The sequence below is a fragment of the Eschrichtius robustus genome, chromosome 6 (genome assembly GCF_028021215.1).
Source record: "Eschrichtius robustus isolate mEscRob2 chromosome 6, mEscRob2.pri, whole genome shotgun sequence".
NCBI classification, from domain to species: domain Eukaryota; kingdom Metazoa; phylum Chordata; class Mammalia; order Artiodactyla; family Eschrichtiidae; genus Eschrichtius; species Eschrichtius robustus.
Window position 1 is genome coordinate 63,355,358 of NC_090829.1, and position 13,735 is coordinate 63,369,092.

At 47.6% G+C, this 13,735-nt stretch overlaps 1 protein-coding gene across 1 annotated transcript; it reads left to right on the plus strand.

Moving 5' to 3' along the window:
• The first annotated feature begins 2,557 nt into the window (after positions 1 to 2,557).
• Positions 2,558 to 11,414, plus strand: PSMD2 (proteasome 26S subunit ubiquitin receptor, non-ATPase 2). Its single transcript, XM_068546342.1, has 21 exons — positions 2,558 to 2,747; positions 3,195 to 3,251; positions 3,633 to 3,797; positions 4,896 to 5,017; positions 5,183 to 5,407; positions 5,690 to 5,848; positions 6,002 to 6,146; positions 6,328 to 6,388; positions 6,639 to 6,785; positions 6,956 to 7,062; positions 7,260 to 7,387; positions 7,607 to 7,694; positions 8,437 to 8,599; positions 8,725 to 8,826; positions 8,992 to 9,137; positions 9,378 to 9,461; positions 9,674 to 9,842; positions 9,935 to 10,029; positions 10,259 to 10,385; positions 10,808 to 10,926; positions 11,075 to 11,414. Exons 1-21 carry the CDS (start codon positions 2,613 to 2,615, stop codon positions 11,255 to 11,257), a joined length of 2,727 nt encoding a protein of 908 aa, XP_068402443.1. The 5' UTR covers positions 2,558 to 2,612; the 3' UTR covers positions 11,258 to 11,414.
• The last annotated feature ends 2,321 nt before the right edge of the window (positions 11,415 to 13,735 follow it).

Sequence of the window (13,735 nt, forward strand, 5' to 3'; positions counted from 1 at the left end):
GAGGTATGTATCAAGCATTGTAGGAACACAGGGAAGAAATTAATAACTTGAAAGACAGAACAGGAAAGGCTTCCTACACAGGTGATACTGAGCTGGAGTACAGAGGATGGGAGAATTTGCTAGCCGAAAACAGTGAAGGGCATTCCATACAGAAAGAACAGCAACAAGAAAAGACTGATCCAGCTTGAAGGGGCAGGGCATGTTCAGAAATGGTGACATGTTTAGGGTGATCAGAAGGAGGTAGATGAAAGGGGCATAATGAGAGGTGAGAGCCTGGAGAAGGGAAGTTGTAACAGTAGTTATAAAAAAGGAGATTGTAACAAGTGCTTTCAGTCCTGGGAATTAACAGTAAAAGGGCCACAATGCAATCTGATTTTGAAAAATATCACACAAAGAAAGTAGCAACCCAGTGGAAACAGTGCAATGCTGTGTCCGGCCTGAAGCATTTCTGGTATTACATAAGTGACACTTTGGGTCGAATGATTCTCAGATGAGTAGAGCCATCCACAAAATGTGTAGCTCTATAGCTCAGGCCATACGTTTGGGGAAAGCATGGCTGGCCAGTGGGTGCAATTTGAAGGAAGGTGGTAGGATGGGCTGTCCCCTGATTGGAGAGCAGTTTGGTCACAAGGCTGGGAGTCTGGCCAAATGGTAGGAAGGAGTGCTTCTGGGAGAGCAATTTGACTGAAATGAAGCTTGAGGCAGGATATCAATGTTTTCGTAAGGCCTTGAGAATAATTGCCAGACATCTGCATTTGGCCAGAGAGGTTTGGGGCTTGAGTGTTTGGAGGTAGGGAGCAAGGGGCAGCCCTGCAAATTTGAGGAAGCTGGAAAATGATAACTGCCTCCTCTCCAGTTGCCAAGCACCTAGCTAAGCACTTTATATACACTGTCTTACTTTATTCTCATAAAAACTTCTGAGGGAGATACTTTATTACTCTCATTTCATAGAAGAAGAAACCAAGCTGAGAGAGGTTAGGAAGCTTGCCCAAATATCACAGCTGGTGAAGGGCAGAATTTGGTTTTAAATACCAGGTCTGTCCTCTCTAAAGCTTATGTTCTCCCACCCACCCCCAACTTTTTATTTTGAAATATTTTAAACCTACAAAAAGGTTGAAACATAGTTCACAGACATTCGTTTACTCTTCATCTGGAGTCACCAGCTGTTAATAGCCTGTGCTTTATGCCACAACATCACCCCGTCTCCTCTAAGGTACTGGTGGGGATGTGACTGGTATAAAAGACAAAATCTGAGATCTGATAGAAAGAAGTCATGGAAATAGGAGAGATTTAGGAGAAATACCTCTACAGATGACTGAAGAAAGCATGACAAAGTATGGAATCTCGAAGCCAGAAAACAGAGTAGGCAGACCAGCTATGGACCATCCAATTTCTGTCAGTAGACTAGGGCTAGAGCCATCACCGGTGATGGAAGTGGAAGGTCATCCCCAGAATCCAAACACTGAGTGGAAAAGAGCAACAAGTTTTAAAATGGGCATCAGACCCTTACATCAATATCTATACAAATGTTTAGCCAACATTCATTCAATGCTAACTGTGCTGTGACAGGTGGTTTGTTTGTTTTTTTAAACAAACATTTTCTGCATTCTTTAATGCCTCAGGACCCATAAAATAAGACTCCAGGCCAAATGGTGAGTGTTCCCACCAGATGAAGGGGAGAAGAGTTACTTCCTCTTTTCTCACCTTCTAGATATATACACATAGCCCGATCATAAGAACTTTGAGGTTTGCCTGAAATACTCAAGAACTTGGGAGACTCAAAGATCGAGATTCATATCCTGATTCTACTACTTACTATATGATTTCCGCTGTAAAATGGACACAATCCTACCAAACTCAGAAAGTTGTGCGAACAATATATATCATTTAAAATAAGTCCTGACATAAACAGTGTCGGTCACATCCCGTCTAAGTCATAAGAGGGAGAGGAAGACCAAAAGACAGACTGAGGACAAAGACCTTATCTTGTTCCGTTTTTAGCTCCAGAACTTCGCATTAGGGCATAGGGCTTGATCTATTCATTTCTACTCCATCTGGCTCCGCAGGTGGATTTAAGATGGTATCCACATCCTTACGGTAATAGTAGAGCACTATTCTTCAGCTGGGGAGGTGAATATGCCACAGTAGTGTTGGGCTAAACATAGATTACACAGACTTCACAAAGACGGCAATCAAGTGTCCAGGATTTCAAGAATCTCTTCCGTTTGTCCCACCACGCCGCTAACGAGGGTGTCACTAGGGTGTACTATTCACACTGCTTTGGGGGAACCGAGGGGCGGTCTCGGCTCGCAGCCAGCTCAACTCCTACCGTAGCTGTCGCCCCCCGAGCCCCAGACGGCGTTCAGGAAACTCCAGGTCCGAGCCGGGGAGGTGCCTATGGCGCGCGGGAAGCTGGGAATTGGAGTTTTCGTGCAGTTTCGGAGGGCGAGGTCCGAGGGCTGGACCTCCCAGGCCGCGGGGGTGGGTGGGTTGCCGCGGCGTTTCCGGTCGCAGGCGGGCTCTGGAGAAGGAGGGGCGCCGTGGGCCACGCGCGCGAGGACATCTGGGAAACGGGGCGGTGCGCGCGCCGCGGGCCGGCAGTGGCGGCGGCGATGGAGGAGGGTGGCCGGGAGAAGGCACCGCTGCAGCCCCAGCAGCCCCCGGCGACGTCTCCCGGCGGCGGGGATGAGAAGCCGAGCGGCAAGGAGCGGCGGGATGCCGGAGACAAGGACAAAGAGCAGGAGCTGGTGAGGCGCGGCCCCGGGAGCCGGCGGAGGAGGCCGCGGGCTGAGTCACGGCGGCTCCGCAGGCCTCGGGCCCGACTCCCAACGGCCCCGCCGCGCCCGGGAGAGGGCGGATGGGGCGACCCTCGGGGCTCCCGGCACCCGTCTCTCTGCCCCTCATCCTCCATTCCGCGCTGTCACCGCCGCCGCCCCTACCAGTCCTCACCACCGACTCGTGAGGTGGGCCCGGGCGGGTCATTGTCACCCTCGTTTTTCAGAACGGCATTCAAGCAGAGCCTGGCCCAGAAGCCAGGCTGCCTTCCCACCAGGGCTTCCCATTCCCTCTCTTTCCTTGTCTCACCTGGTCCTTCCTAAGGAGGCAGGCTCACTCTCCACCTGCCCCAGGGTGAATGGGAGGAGGATGTGTTTGAAATTCCTTGTCTTGATGAGCTTCTTCCCCCAACCCTCCAGTCTGAGGAGGACAAACAACTTCAGGATGAACTGGAGATGCTCGTGGAACGACTGGGGGTGAGTCACGATGTTAACAAGAGCCGGTGTACATATGGATCTTTCCCACTTGTTTGCTTTATTCCACTTGGGGCAACAACTCCTATATGAGATATAGGAAAAGAGAGACTGTATTTTGGAGTCATGTTACAACCATGTTGTGAGGGAGGGGAGTAAAAAAAGGTAATTGAAAGATTTTGTAGCTTTGTTTCGTGGGAGAAGCAGTTCTTGAACTCTTAACCTGGGACATTTGTTTTTGTGTCAGGCAGTGTGTGTGCAGGGAACTGGGCAATCACAGATGGATAAGACACAGTTACTTTCCTAGGGGGTTGTTGAACACTTCTGTGTTATGACTTAAGGTATGAGACTCCTTTTGTCTGAGCCCTAACATCTCCTGATCAGGAGAAGGACACGTCCCTGTACCGACCAGCCCTGGAGGAACTGCGGAGGCAGATTCGTTCTTCTACAACTTCCATGACTTCAGTGCCCAAGCCTCTCAAATTTCTGCGTCCACACTATGGCAAACTGAAGGAGATCTATGAGAACATGGCCCCTGGGGAGAATAAGGTAAAACTATTGCAGAAGCTGGTGGAGGCCTAGTTTACGAATTCCTTTTCGTCTGGACCATGGGGCTCATGGTGAATCTCAGGAAGCCTGATAGACCTAAGATCTGAACTAGTTGAACAGTGCCTGGGACTTCCCTGGTGGTGCAGTGGTTCAGAATCCGCCTGCCAATGCAGGGGACAGGGGTTCGAGCCCTGGTCCAGGAAGATCTCACATGCCACGGAGCAACTAAGCCCGTGCGCCACAACTACTGAAGCCCGCACGCCTAGAGCCCGTGCTCTGCAACAAGAGAAGCCACCACAATGAGAAACCCACGCACCACAACAAAGAGTAGCCCCCGCTTGCCACAACTAGAGAAAGCCCATGTGCAGCAACGAAGACCCAATGCAACCAAAAATAAATTTAAAAAAATAAAATTAAATTAAAAAAAAAAAAAACAGTGCTCATCATAATCGAAATGGTCACATAAGAGCTGACAGGAAGACTGTCTTCAGAAAGGACAGTGTTTCTGTCATTTATGTTGGACCTTGGGATTTTATTATCATGATTTATTATTAACTTACTTTTAACCTTAATTTTTTTTTTCTCTACATTACATGCACCTTCATTTGTTTTACCTCTAAAATATATTCCCAGTTCAATAACTTTCCTGCCTATTGGCACAACCCTAATCCAAGAAGTTTTCAGTTCTCACTGGAACTACTGCAGCAGCCTCCTAACTGACCCTCTTCCTTTTGTCTGTGACCTCCTACACAGTTCGTCTTTCATACAGCAGCCATAGTGATCTTTTCTAGAGTGTGAATCTTTTCTGCTTAAAACCTTTTAATAGTTTATTACAATTGGAATAAATTCAGAGTCTTCATTTTTCTCCACTCTCCACTTGTTATCACCTTTCAGTCATGTTGGTTCAAAAGGGAGATTGCAACACTAACCTTAGGATTATTATGAGGCTTAGCTGATATAACATGTTTTAAGTTTTTAGTATGGGGGCTGATGATATAATTAACATTTAATTTTGGGGATAGTGACAGTGATCTTGATTCCATAATGTAACATTCCCCTTACCCTGGATTTGACTTCAAAGGACTGGTTTCTTTATAGCGTTTTGCTGCTGACATCATCTCTGTTTTGGCCATGACCATGAGCGGGGAGCGTGAGTGCCTCAAATATCGTCTGGTGGGCTCCCAGGAGGAATTGGCATCATGGGGTCATGAGTACGTCAGGTAAGACCTTTTCTTCTTGGGAATCTGAAGGGGTTCTGAGATATAGTTCTGAGTTCTGTCTTGGAGTACCAGTGTATTGAGTTTCCCAGATAGTGAATTCCTTGACCCACAGGGAAGTGCTTCCCATGAAGCTCTGCTCCTCTAACAGTCTGGGCCTATCCGTAGGCATCTGGCAGGAGAAGTGGCTAAGGAGTGGCAGGAGCTGGATGATGCAGAGAAGACGCAGCGGGAACCACTGCTGACCCTGGTGAAGGAGATTGTCCCCTACAACATGGCCCACAATGCAGAGCATGAGGCCTGTGACCTGCTTATGGAAATTGAGCAGGTGGATATGCTGGAGAAAGACATTGATGAGAATGCATATGCAAAGGTCTGCCTCTATCTCACCAGGTGAGTGAGCAGGGTGGGGAATGGTGGCAGGCCTGCCCTCCCCAGCACGTCTTCTCAACCGTGACTCCTTTATTCTCCAAGAGTATCTGTTTCAAAGGTAGCAATCAAGCTATAGTGAATTTGTTAACATCTGTGAACTTCTTGAGGTCAGAGACGGCATGTCTCCTTAGTAGTCTCAATAACTAGCATATTGCCTGGTATGTAGTAGGCATTCAGTATTGGGTCAGTGAATTAAACGGGGTAAATGAATGCCTGATACCTTTATTATTTTTACCTTTGTAGTTGTGTGAATTACGTACCCGAGCCTGAGAACTCCGCCCTACTGCGTTGTGCCCTGGGTGTGTTCCGAAAGTTCAGTCGCTTCCCTGAAGCACTGAGATTGGCATTGATGCTCAATGACATGGAGCTGGTAGAAGATATTTTCACCTCCTGCAAGGACGTGTATGTAAAGGAAAAAGTTGGCAAAGTGATAAGCTCATGGGTGGGACATTTGCATGAAGTGCTGGGACATGTAGTTTCTGGTTAGGGCTTGAAGGGCTTTTCTGTGCCCTTAGTGGATGGGGGCTGAGCAGATGTGATGGCTCTCTCCCACAGGGTTGTACAGAAGCAAATGGCATTCATGCTAGGCCGACATGGGGTGTTTTTGGAGCTGAGTGAAGATGTGGAGGAGTATGAGGACCTGACAGAGATCATGTCCAACGTGCAGCTCAACAGCAACTTCTTGGCTTTAGCTCGGGAGGTGAGATTCTTTGCCCTTTTCCAACAAGGTTTTTTGGTTGTGATTATACCTGGCATTTCGCCTCCCTGATTATGCCTCTGACTCGACTCTCCTTGGTTAGAATTGCCATTCAATGGGGTAACAGAAGGGACAGCTAGGGGAGGACTGGGGGAGCAGTTGTGATCCTCTGACTTCTCTTCAGCTGGACATCATGGAACCCAAGGTGCCTGATGACATCTATAAAACCCACCTAGAGAACAACAGTGAGTAAACATCTCCATGTGTGGGGATTGGAGGATTGTTAATTATGCTCCTTGTATTGAGAGTGATGGCTTGGCCCAACATACTTATCCTATAGAGCTCAGAATTCCCACATACTTTTTCCCTAGGTCACTATTGGGGTTATAGATAGAGGGTTCCAAGGGGCCAGCTCAGAATCAGAGACCAGCTGCCATACTGTGTTCCTATCTTGTCCTACTCTAAACCTTCATTTCCTCCTTCCCTCCTTTGCAGGGTTTGGGGGCAGTGGCTCTCAGGTGGACTCTGCCCGCATGAACCTGGCCTCCTCTTTTGTGAACGGCTTTGTGAATGCAGCCTTTGGCCAGGACAAGCTGCTGACTGATGATGGCAACAAATGGCTTTACAAGAACAAGGATCATGGTATATTTCTGTTCCTACTCTATCTTTGTGTAATTTTGGTTAATTTTGTTGTCCTCCTAGGTTCATGTGTTATAACGGCAGATCCCCAGGGCAGTTCTTTGGAGAGCTCTTTGTAATAGTTTTCTCAGGGCAGGGCCATTTTAAGACTGATAGATTTTTCCTTGGTATAGGAATGTTGAGTGCAGCTGCATCCCTTGGCATGATTCTGCTGTGGGATGTGGATGGTGGCCTTACCCAGATTGACAAGTACCTGTACTCTTCTGAGGACTATATCAAGGTTGGTCTGGGTACAACCCACTAATGCAGACATCCCCTCCCATGTTCTAGGGCCCTCTCAGGACCTCCCTTTCACTGGTAAGGTCTACCCTGTTTTTAACTCCAGTTAAGGCGGGTGCTATAATAAGGCCCATGTTGCATCCTTTGTGGTGAGGAAGGTAGAGTAGCCCAAGTGAAGAATCTATTTGCATTTTGCAGTCAGGAGCCCTCCTGGCCTGTGGCATCGTGAACTCTGGTGTCCGAAATGAGTGTGACCCTGCTCTGGCACTCCTCTCAGACTATGTCCTCCACAACAGTAACACAATGAGACTTGGTTCCATCTTTGGGTAAGGCTTCTTGCTTCTCCTTTTGGTAGTACTTAGCCTGTAAGCTCTGTGAAAACAGAATCAGGCCCTTTCACCTTTGTATTGCCAAAGAGTATCACTGTGCCTGTTGAGTATTTGGCTCTTGGTGACTATTTGTTGAAATGACCAATCCTCTTTTTGTTTCTTCCTTGTCCTATCCTCGGGTGTGTGTCGGGGACTGCCTCTCCCTGGCTTTTGCAGGCTTGGCTTGGCCTATGCTGGCTCCAATCGCGAAGATGTTCTAACACTGCTGCTACCTGTGATGGGAGATTCCAAGTCCAGTATGGAGGTGAGTAGAGTTTGTTGATCACTTAGGGGAGATAGTAGGGAAGGTGCTCTGAGTCTTGCCAGTCTCTGATAAATGGTGAAAAAATGTGTGTGTGTGTGTGAGAGAGAGAGAGGGGGGTGTATCATTTCAGTGAAACTGCTTGGAATTGGGCTTCTAAGCCTCAGGAGATATTGAGGCTAAGAGTTAACATTTTAGTATTGAGTTCCAGCCCTTGGGATCCATGAGGAAGTACCAGACTAGAGTGGGGAGTAACTTAACCCAGCTTGGGGTGGGTACACTGTTTTAGTCATGAGCCAACTTTAAATTTTCTTACTTGTGCAGAATCATTTTAGTGATGGATAAATATAGTATGGTGGCTAAAAGCATAGGTTATAGTCAAGATAGGCCTCAGTTCAAATACTGCCACCTCTGCTTACAAACAGTGTGATCTTGGACATGTAACTCAGTCTCCTTAGGCATCATTTTTCTCATCAATAAAAGAGGAATAACAGTAGGACCTGTTTCATGGGGTTGTGAGGATTAAATGTTAATAGTATGCAAACCAGTTGGCATAGTGGCTGACCTGTAGTAAGTATTCAGTGAATGGTTGATGCTACTGTTATTTTGACCTACCATCAGAAAGGGGTTATTACCTCATGTGGTTTCAGTGGACTGTGGGAATTGGCTATCTTGAATCAATATAGGTAAACAACTATTTTAATACCTTATTTTAATAACTTGATGTCAATATTCCTATTGCTAGGTGGCAGGTGTGACAGCTCTAGCCTGTGGAATGATAGCAGTGGGATCCTGCAATGGCGATGTCACTTCCACTATCCTTCAGACCATCATGGAGAAGTCAGAGACTGAGCTCAAGGACACTTATGCCCGTTGGCTTCCTCTTGGACTGGGCCTCAACCACCTGGGTGAGGGGATGTCTCTCTATTTGGGCAAAAGGCTGGTAGTAACTGGATACAACAGGGAGAGTTTATGAGTCAGGCTGTGCTGGAAGGGAGTACATGTCCTCTGACCCCTCGAATCTCTCCTTTAGGAAAGGGAGAGGCCATTGAGGCCATCCTGGCCGCACTGGAGGTTGTGTCAGAGCCATTCCGCAGTTTTGCCAACACACTGGTGGATGTGTGTGCCTATGCAGGTCTGTGTCTTTGTTCTTCCTCAGTGACTCTTCACTTCTCTCTTGGACCTCCTTTCTTAAGTCCTTCTGAATTGCCTTAGATTCTTTAGCTTCTGTTCCTAGAGCAAGCTTTTTCTTGGTGCCTTCTCATTTCTACCCTTTCTCTCCCTTACCACCCTGCCCCAGGCTCTGGGAATGTACTGAAGGTGCAGCAGCTGCTGCACATTTGCAGTGAACACTTTGACTCCAAGGAAAAGGAGGAAGACAAAGACAAAAAGGAAAAGAAGGACAAGGACAAGAAGGAAGCCCCTGCCGACATGGGAGCACATCAGGTTCTGTGGGCAGCTGGGCATACTCCTAGGGAAGCTCTGAGAAAAGATAACTGTGGGTTTGTTTGTTTTAGAGCCTCTCTGGGTATCACTGTGTATTGAAATAGCATGAGACTGGGTTCCATACGTGAGGGGTCAGGGTGTGCCCCACAGGATGGCTTTTTCTTCTTACATGGGACTTGAGTCAGGGGTGAGTTTTTTGTTCCCTGAGCTTATTGGGCTCTGCTGCCTCTTCAATTGCAGGGAGTAGCTGTGCTGGGGATTGCCCTTATTGCTATGGGGGAGGAGATTGGTGCAGAGATGGCACTACGAACCTTTGGCCACCTGGTGAGTATCCCATGGAGAAGATTGAAGTATATTAGTTTTGATGCCTGGGGTTTCCCCAGGAGATTTCCCTGATGGGTTTTCTCGGTGGAGAAATGGTCTTTTTGCTGTACCCTTTCTACAAAAATTAAGACCCCGTCTACATATCTGTTCCTGTAACCGAGCTTATTCTTTCTGCTTTCTGTGAAACCCTTGTTATTTTCTTTTATCACCAGCTGAGATATGGGGAGCCTACACTCCGGAGGGCTGTGCCTTTAGCACTGGCCTTAATATCTGTTTCAAATCCACGACTCAACATCTTGGATACCCTAAGCAAATTCTCTCATGATGCTGACCCAGAAGTTTCCTATAACTCCATCTTTGCCATGGGCATGGTGGGCAGTGGTGAGTATTGGTCAGAAAGAGATCATAAGCATCTTGGGGGAAGGGTTGTTGAGGCCCTTTTTTCAAGCCTTTGTAATGCTTAACATTTCCAGGTACCAATAATGCCCGTCTGGCTGCGATGCTGCGCCAGTTAGCCCAGTATCATGCCAAGGACCCCAACAACCTCTTCATGGTGCGCTTGGCACAGGTAGAGAATAGAACTCTTCTCCTTGGAGTGAGTGTGCCAGAGGAAGTGTCTGTGTGATGGAAGGGAGATGTGACGCTTCATGAAGGGGACCTTGAGTTCGGCCTGGAAAGGAGGGTGTGAACGAGCTGTGAGGCTTCTGTGTGGCGGGGTTAGGTGATTTCTCCTTAGATGTGACTTGTGACTCCCCACGTCCACTTCTCTCCATTTTGGTTTGTTTTCTTTTCGCCAGGGCCTGACCCATTTAGGGAAGGGCACACTCACCCTCTGCCCCTACCACAGTGACCGGCAGCTTATGAGTCAGGTGGCCGTGGCTGGGCTGCTCACCGTGCTTGTCTCTTTCCTGGATGTCCGCAACAGTGAGTCCCTGTCAGGAATCTTACATGGTGGCACATGGTGCCCTCTCTGCACCCCTACCAGGGCCTCCTTGGTAATTTGGGAGCAAGACTCTGAGTTAACTCTGCTGCTCTGGGTTCCTGAGGTTCTTTGGGCCTCATGAGACTTTCATCTCCCACACTTTTGATCTGACCCAAAAAGATTTTCTTTTGAAGATGAAGAACTGAGCCCAGTTTTTGCCTCTGAGTGATTGGGGGAAAGTGATGATCAAGTCCGCAACCTGTAGGCAGAGTATGGGGGTGGCATCTCCAGCTTGTAGTAGGGTGTATGAGGGGAGGGTTGTGGGTTCAGCTATATAACTGAGGGGTTAAAGAGTCAGGGCTGGAGTGGGGTTCCAAGGTTCAGGCATGCCGCTAACTATATTTGTCCTGTGCTCTTCCCTCAGTCATCTTAGGCAAGTCGCACTATGTATTATATGGGCTGGTGGCTGCCATGCAGCCCCGAATGCTGGTCACGTTCGATGAGGAGCTGCGGCCATTGCCAGTGTCTGTCCGTGTGGGCCAGGTGAGGGGCTGAGCAGAGGGGAGGGCTTAGGCTGTATTCCAGAGCTTGTAGAATGCAGAGGTACCATTTCTCTGAAACTTGAATGGGCACTGGGTTGCTGCTGTACTCCTATCCAGAGTCCCTTCATCTCAGTCTTCTCACCCCACAGGCAGTGGATGTGGTGGGCCAGGCCGGCAAGCCCAAGACCATCACAGGGTTCCAGACACACACAACCCCAGTATTGCTGGCTCACGGGGAGCGGGCAGAATTGGCCACTGAGGAGTTCCTTCCCGTCACCCCTATTCTAGAAGGTTTTGTTATCCTTCGGAAGAACCCGAACTATGATCTCTAAGTGGCCACCAGAGGCTCTGAGCTGCAGGTGATATGTCAGCGGGTCATGCTTCCTTCCGTCGGGTGGACACTGCTCCAAACCTTTGGGGGAATTGTTACCTCCTGTTCTTTTGTTACTGAGTGAGATAACTTTGTTGAATAAAGACCTTTATCCCCGAGGTCCCTCTGTGGCTGTTTTCTGGGGTATTGTGGCTGGAGGCCAGACTGGGGTGGGGAGCGGATGTGAGAGGGTATTGTTTGTAGCAACTCTGAGCCTGGGCTAGCAGGGAGGCTGCCAAGAATGGAAAAAACTAAGCCCCTTTTCCTTCTCCCCTCCTTCCTAATCATCTTAGAACAGTGGTTCATCTTTAGAGGCATGAACCGTTGAGAAGCTGATACATGTAATGGATCTTCTTTCTAAGAGATGTATGTACACAAGTTTTTCTTTAAACTTTTACAAATAACTTTCCAAGGGGCTTGTAGATCCCAAACATCCCCCCTATTCCCACCTGCCAACGCACACCCACCTCAAGCCCATCATTCCCTGGCTTTGGACTAAGGATCCCCTCTCTTAAGAGGCAGCAGAGTTAGCTCCACTCTTCCTAACTTGACTTCCGTGCTACTGAATGAAATGGACATCTTTACCTCGTATGACTCGCTTGTCCTTTTGGGGAGGCTGCTATTTGAGAGAGATGATCATATTAACATCTACCCCTAGGCTGTCCTTGCAGGAACAGTGCAAGAAAGCTTGATCCTGACCTTCCTCTTAGTAGAGCAATGGGAAAGAAATGGCCTCCTTCCTGGAATGTAATCACTCCTGATCTGTAGTGCTCCTTCTTGGTGGGACTGGTATGAGTATAGCTACACGGCCGGTGGGGGCCTAGACCCCTGTGGGTGCAGTGGAGGAGAACATGTGGCCCTGTCAGATAATTGCTAGCATTTATCCAGCACTTACTGTGAAAACACTTGCTGTGGGTTTAACCTCTGAATAGTGACCAGCACCTAATAGGTCATCAATGTTGAAAGAATAATTGCTCTACATACCTCACAACAACTTTGAGAGGTAGGTATTATCCCTGTGTTTTGGTGAGGAATGTAAAGTTCAGAGAGGTTCAGTAACTTGTTCAAGATCACATAGTAAGTAGTAGAGCTAGGATTGGAATCTAAGTCCATCTGACTCCAAGGCCCATGCCCTTTTCACTGTTAATCAGTCTCTGTAGCCTTGGAGACTTGTGGACCCCATAGTAGTCCAAGCTCTTGGCTAGGCTGGAGAAGCAGCAGCTTTGGATGGAGTATCTCCATAGTCTTCTCTCTAGTCTCACTTAGCAGCCTGTGTAAAACCTGTATAAAAGGTGGAAATGCTGGACTTGGGAGTCAGCAGACCTGTAAAGCCCCTTTAATGGGAACTGTCTTAAGCAAATCAGTGTGATAAGCCTCTATTATCTCTACATTGGGGATATAGTAATTGTCTTACCTGATTTCTAATGGTGGTGATGTTAAGAAACTAGAAAGTGATTTCCATCCAGTGGAACATTCCTCAACAATAACAAGTGACACAAGGGAAATTCCCTGGCGGTCCAGTGGTTAGGACTCTGTGTTCTCACTGCCAAAGGCTCAGGTTCAATCCCTGGTCGGGGGAACTAAAATCCCACAAGCCGCACAGGAAAGCCAAAAAAAAAGTGACACAAGTAACATGAATGAATGTCAAACATTATTTTGCATGAAAGAATCCAGATTTTTAAAAAGTACAAAAATAAAAAGAGTACATACTCTATCAGTTCACTTATATACAATTCTAGTGACAGAAAGCAGATCAGTGGTTATCTGTGGATTGGAGTGAAGAGAAAGATGATTCCAAAGGAAAAAAACTTTTGAGAGTGATGGGATTGGTCAGTATCTTGATTGTGGTAGTGGTGGTGGTGGTGGTGGTGGTGATGATATTCAATATATCTGTCAAAACTCATCAACTTGTACTTTTTCTTTTTTTTTTGGCTGCGTGGCTTGTGGGATCTTAGTTCCCTAACCAGGGATTGAACCCAGGCCCTCAGCAGTGAGAGCACAGTCCTAACCACTGGACTGCCAGGGAATTCCCTGTACATTTTATTTTATTTTTTAAAAATTATTTATTTATTTATTTATGGCTGTGTTGGGTCTTCGTTTCTGTGCGAGGGCTTTCTCTAGTTGTGGCAAGCGGGGGCCACTCTTCATCGCGGTGCACGGGCCTCTCACTATCGCGGCCTCTCTTGTTGCAGAGCACAGGCTCCAGACGCGCAGGCTCAGCAATTGTGGCTCACAGGCCTAGTTGCTCCGCGGCATGTGGGATCTTCCCGGATCAGGGCTCGAACCCGTGTCCCCTGCATTGGCAGGCAGATTCTCAACCACTGCGCCACCAGGGAAGCCCCCCTGTACGTTTTAAACACGTGCAGTTTATAACATACCTAAATAAAGTTTTAAAACATGAAACAAAATTAGAAAGTGATTGTAAACTGAAAAACATAAA

Bases quoted from the DNA above. Each gene is read 5' to 3' on its own strand.
- PSMD2 (XM_068546342.1), top strand. From the start codon at position 2,613: ATGGAGGAGGGTGGCCGGGAGAAGGCACCGCTGCAGCCCCAGCAGCCC. The intron at 6,389-6,638 runs GTGAGTAAACAT...CCTCCTTTGCAG, and splicing joins AACCCACCTAGAGAACAACA to GGTTTGGGGGCAGTGGCTCT. The intron at 9,843-9,934 runs GTGAGTATTGGT...TAACATTTCCAG, and splicing joins CATGGGCATGGTGGGCAGTG to GTACCAATAATGCCCGTCTG.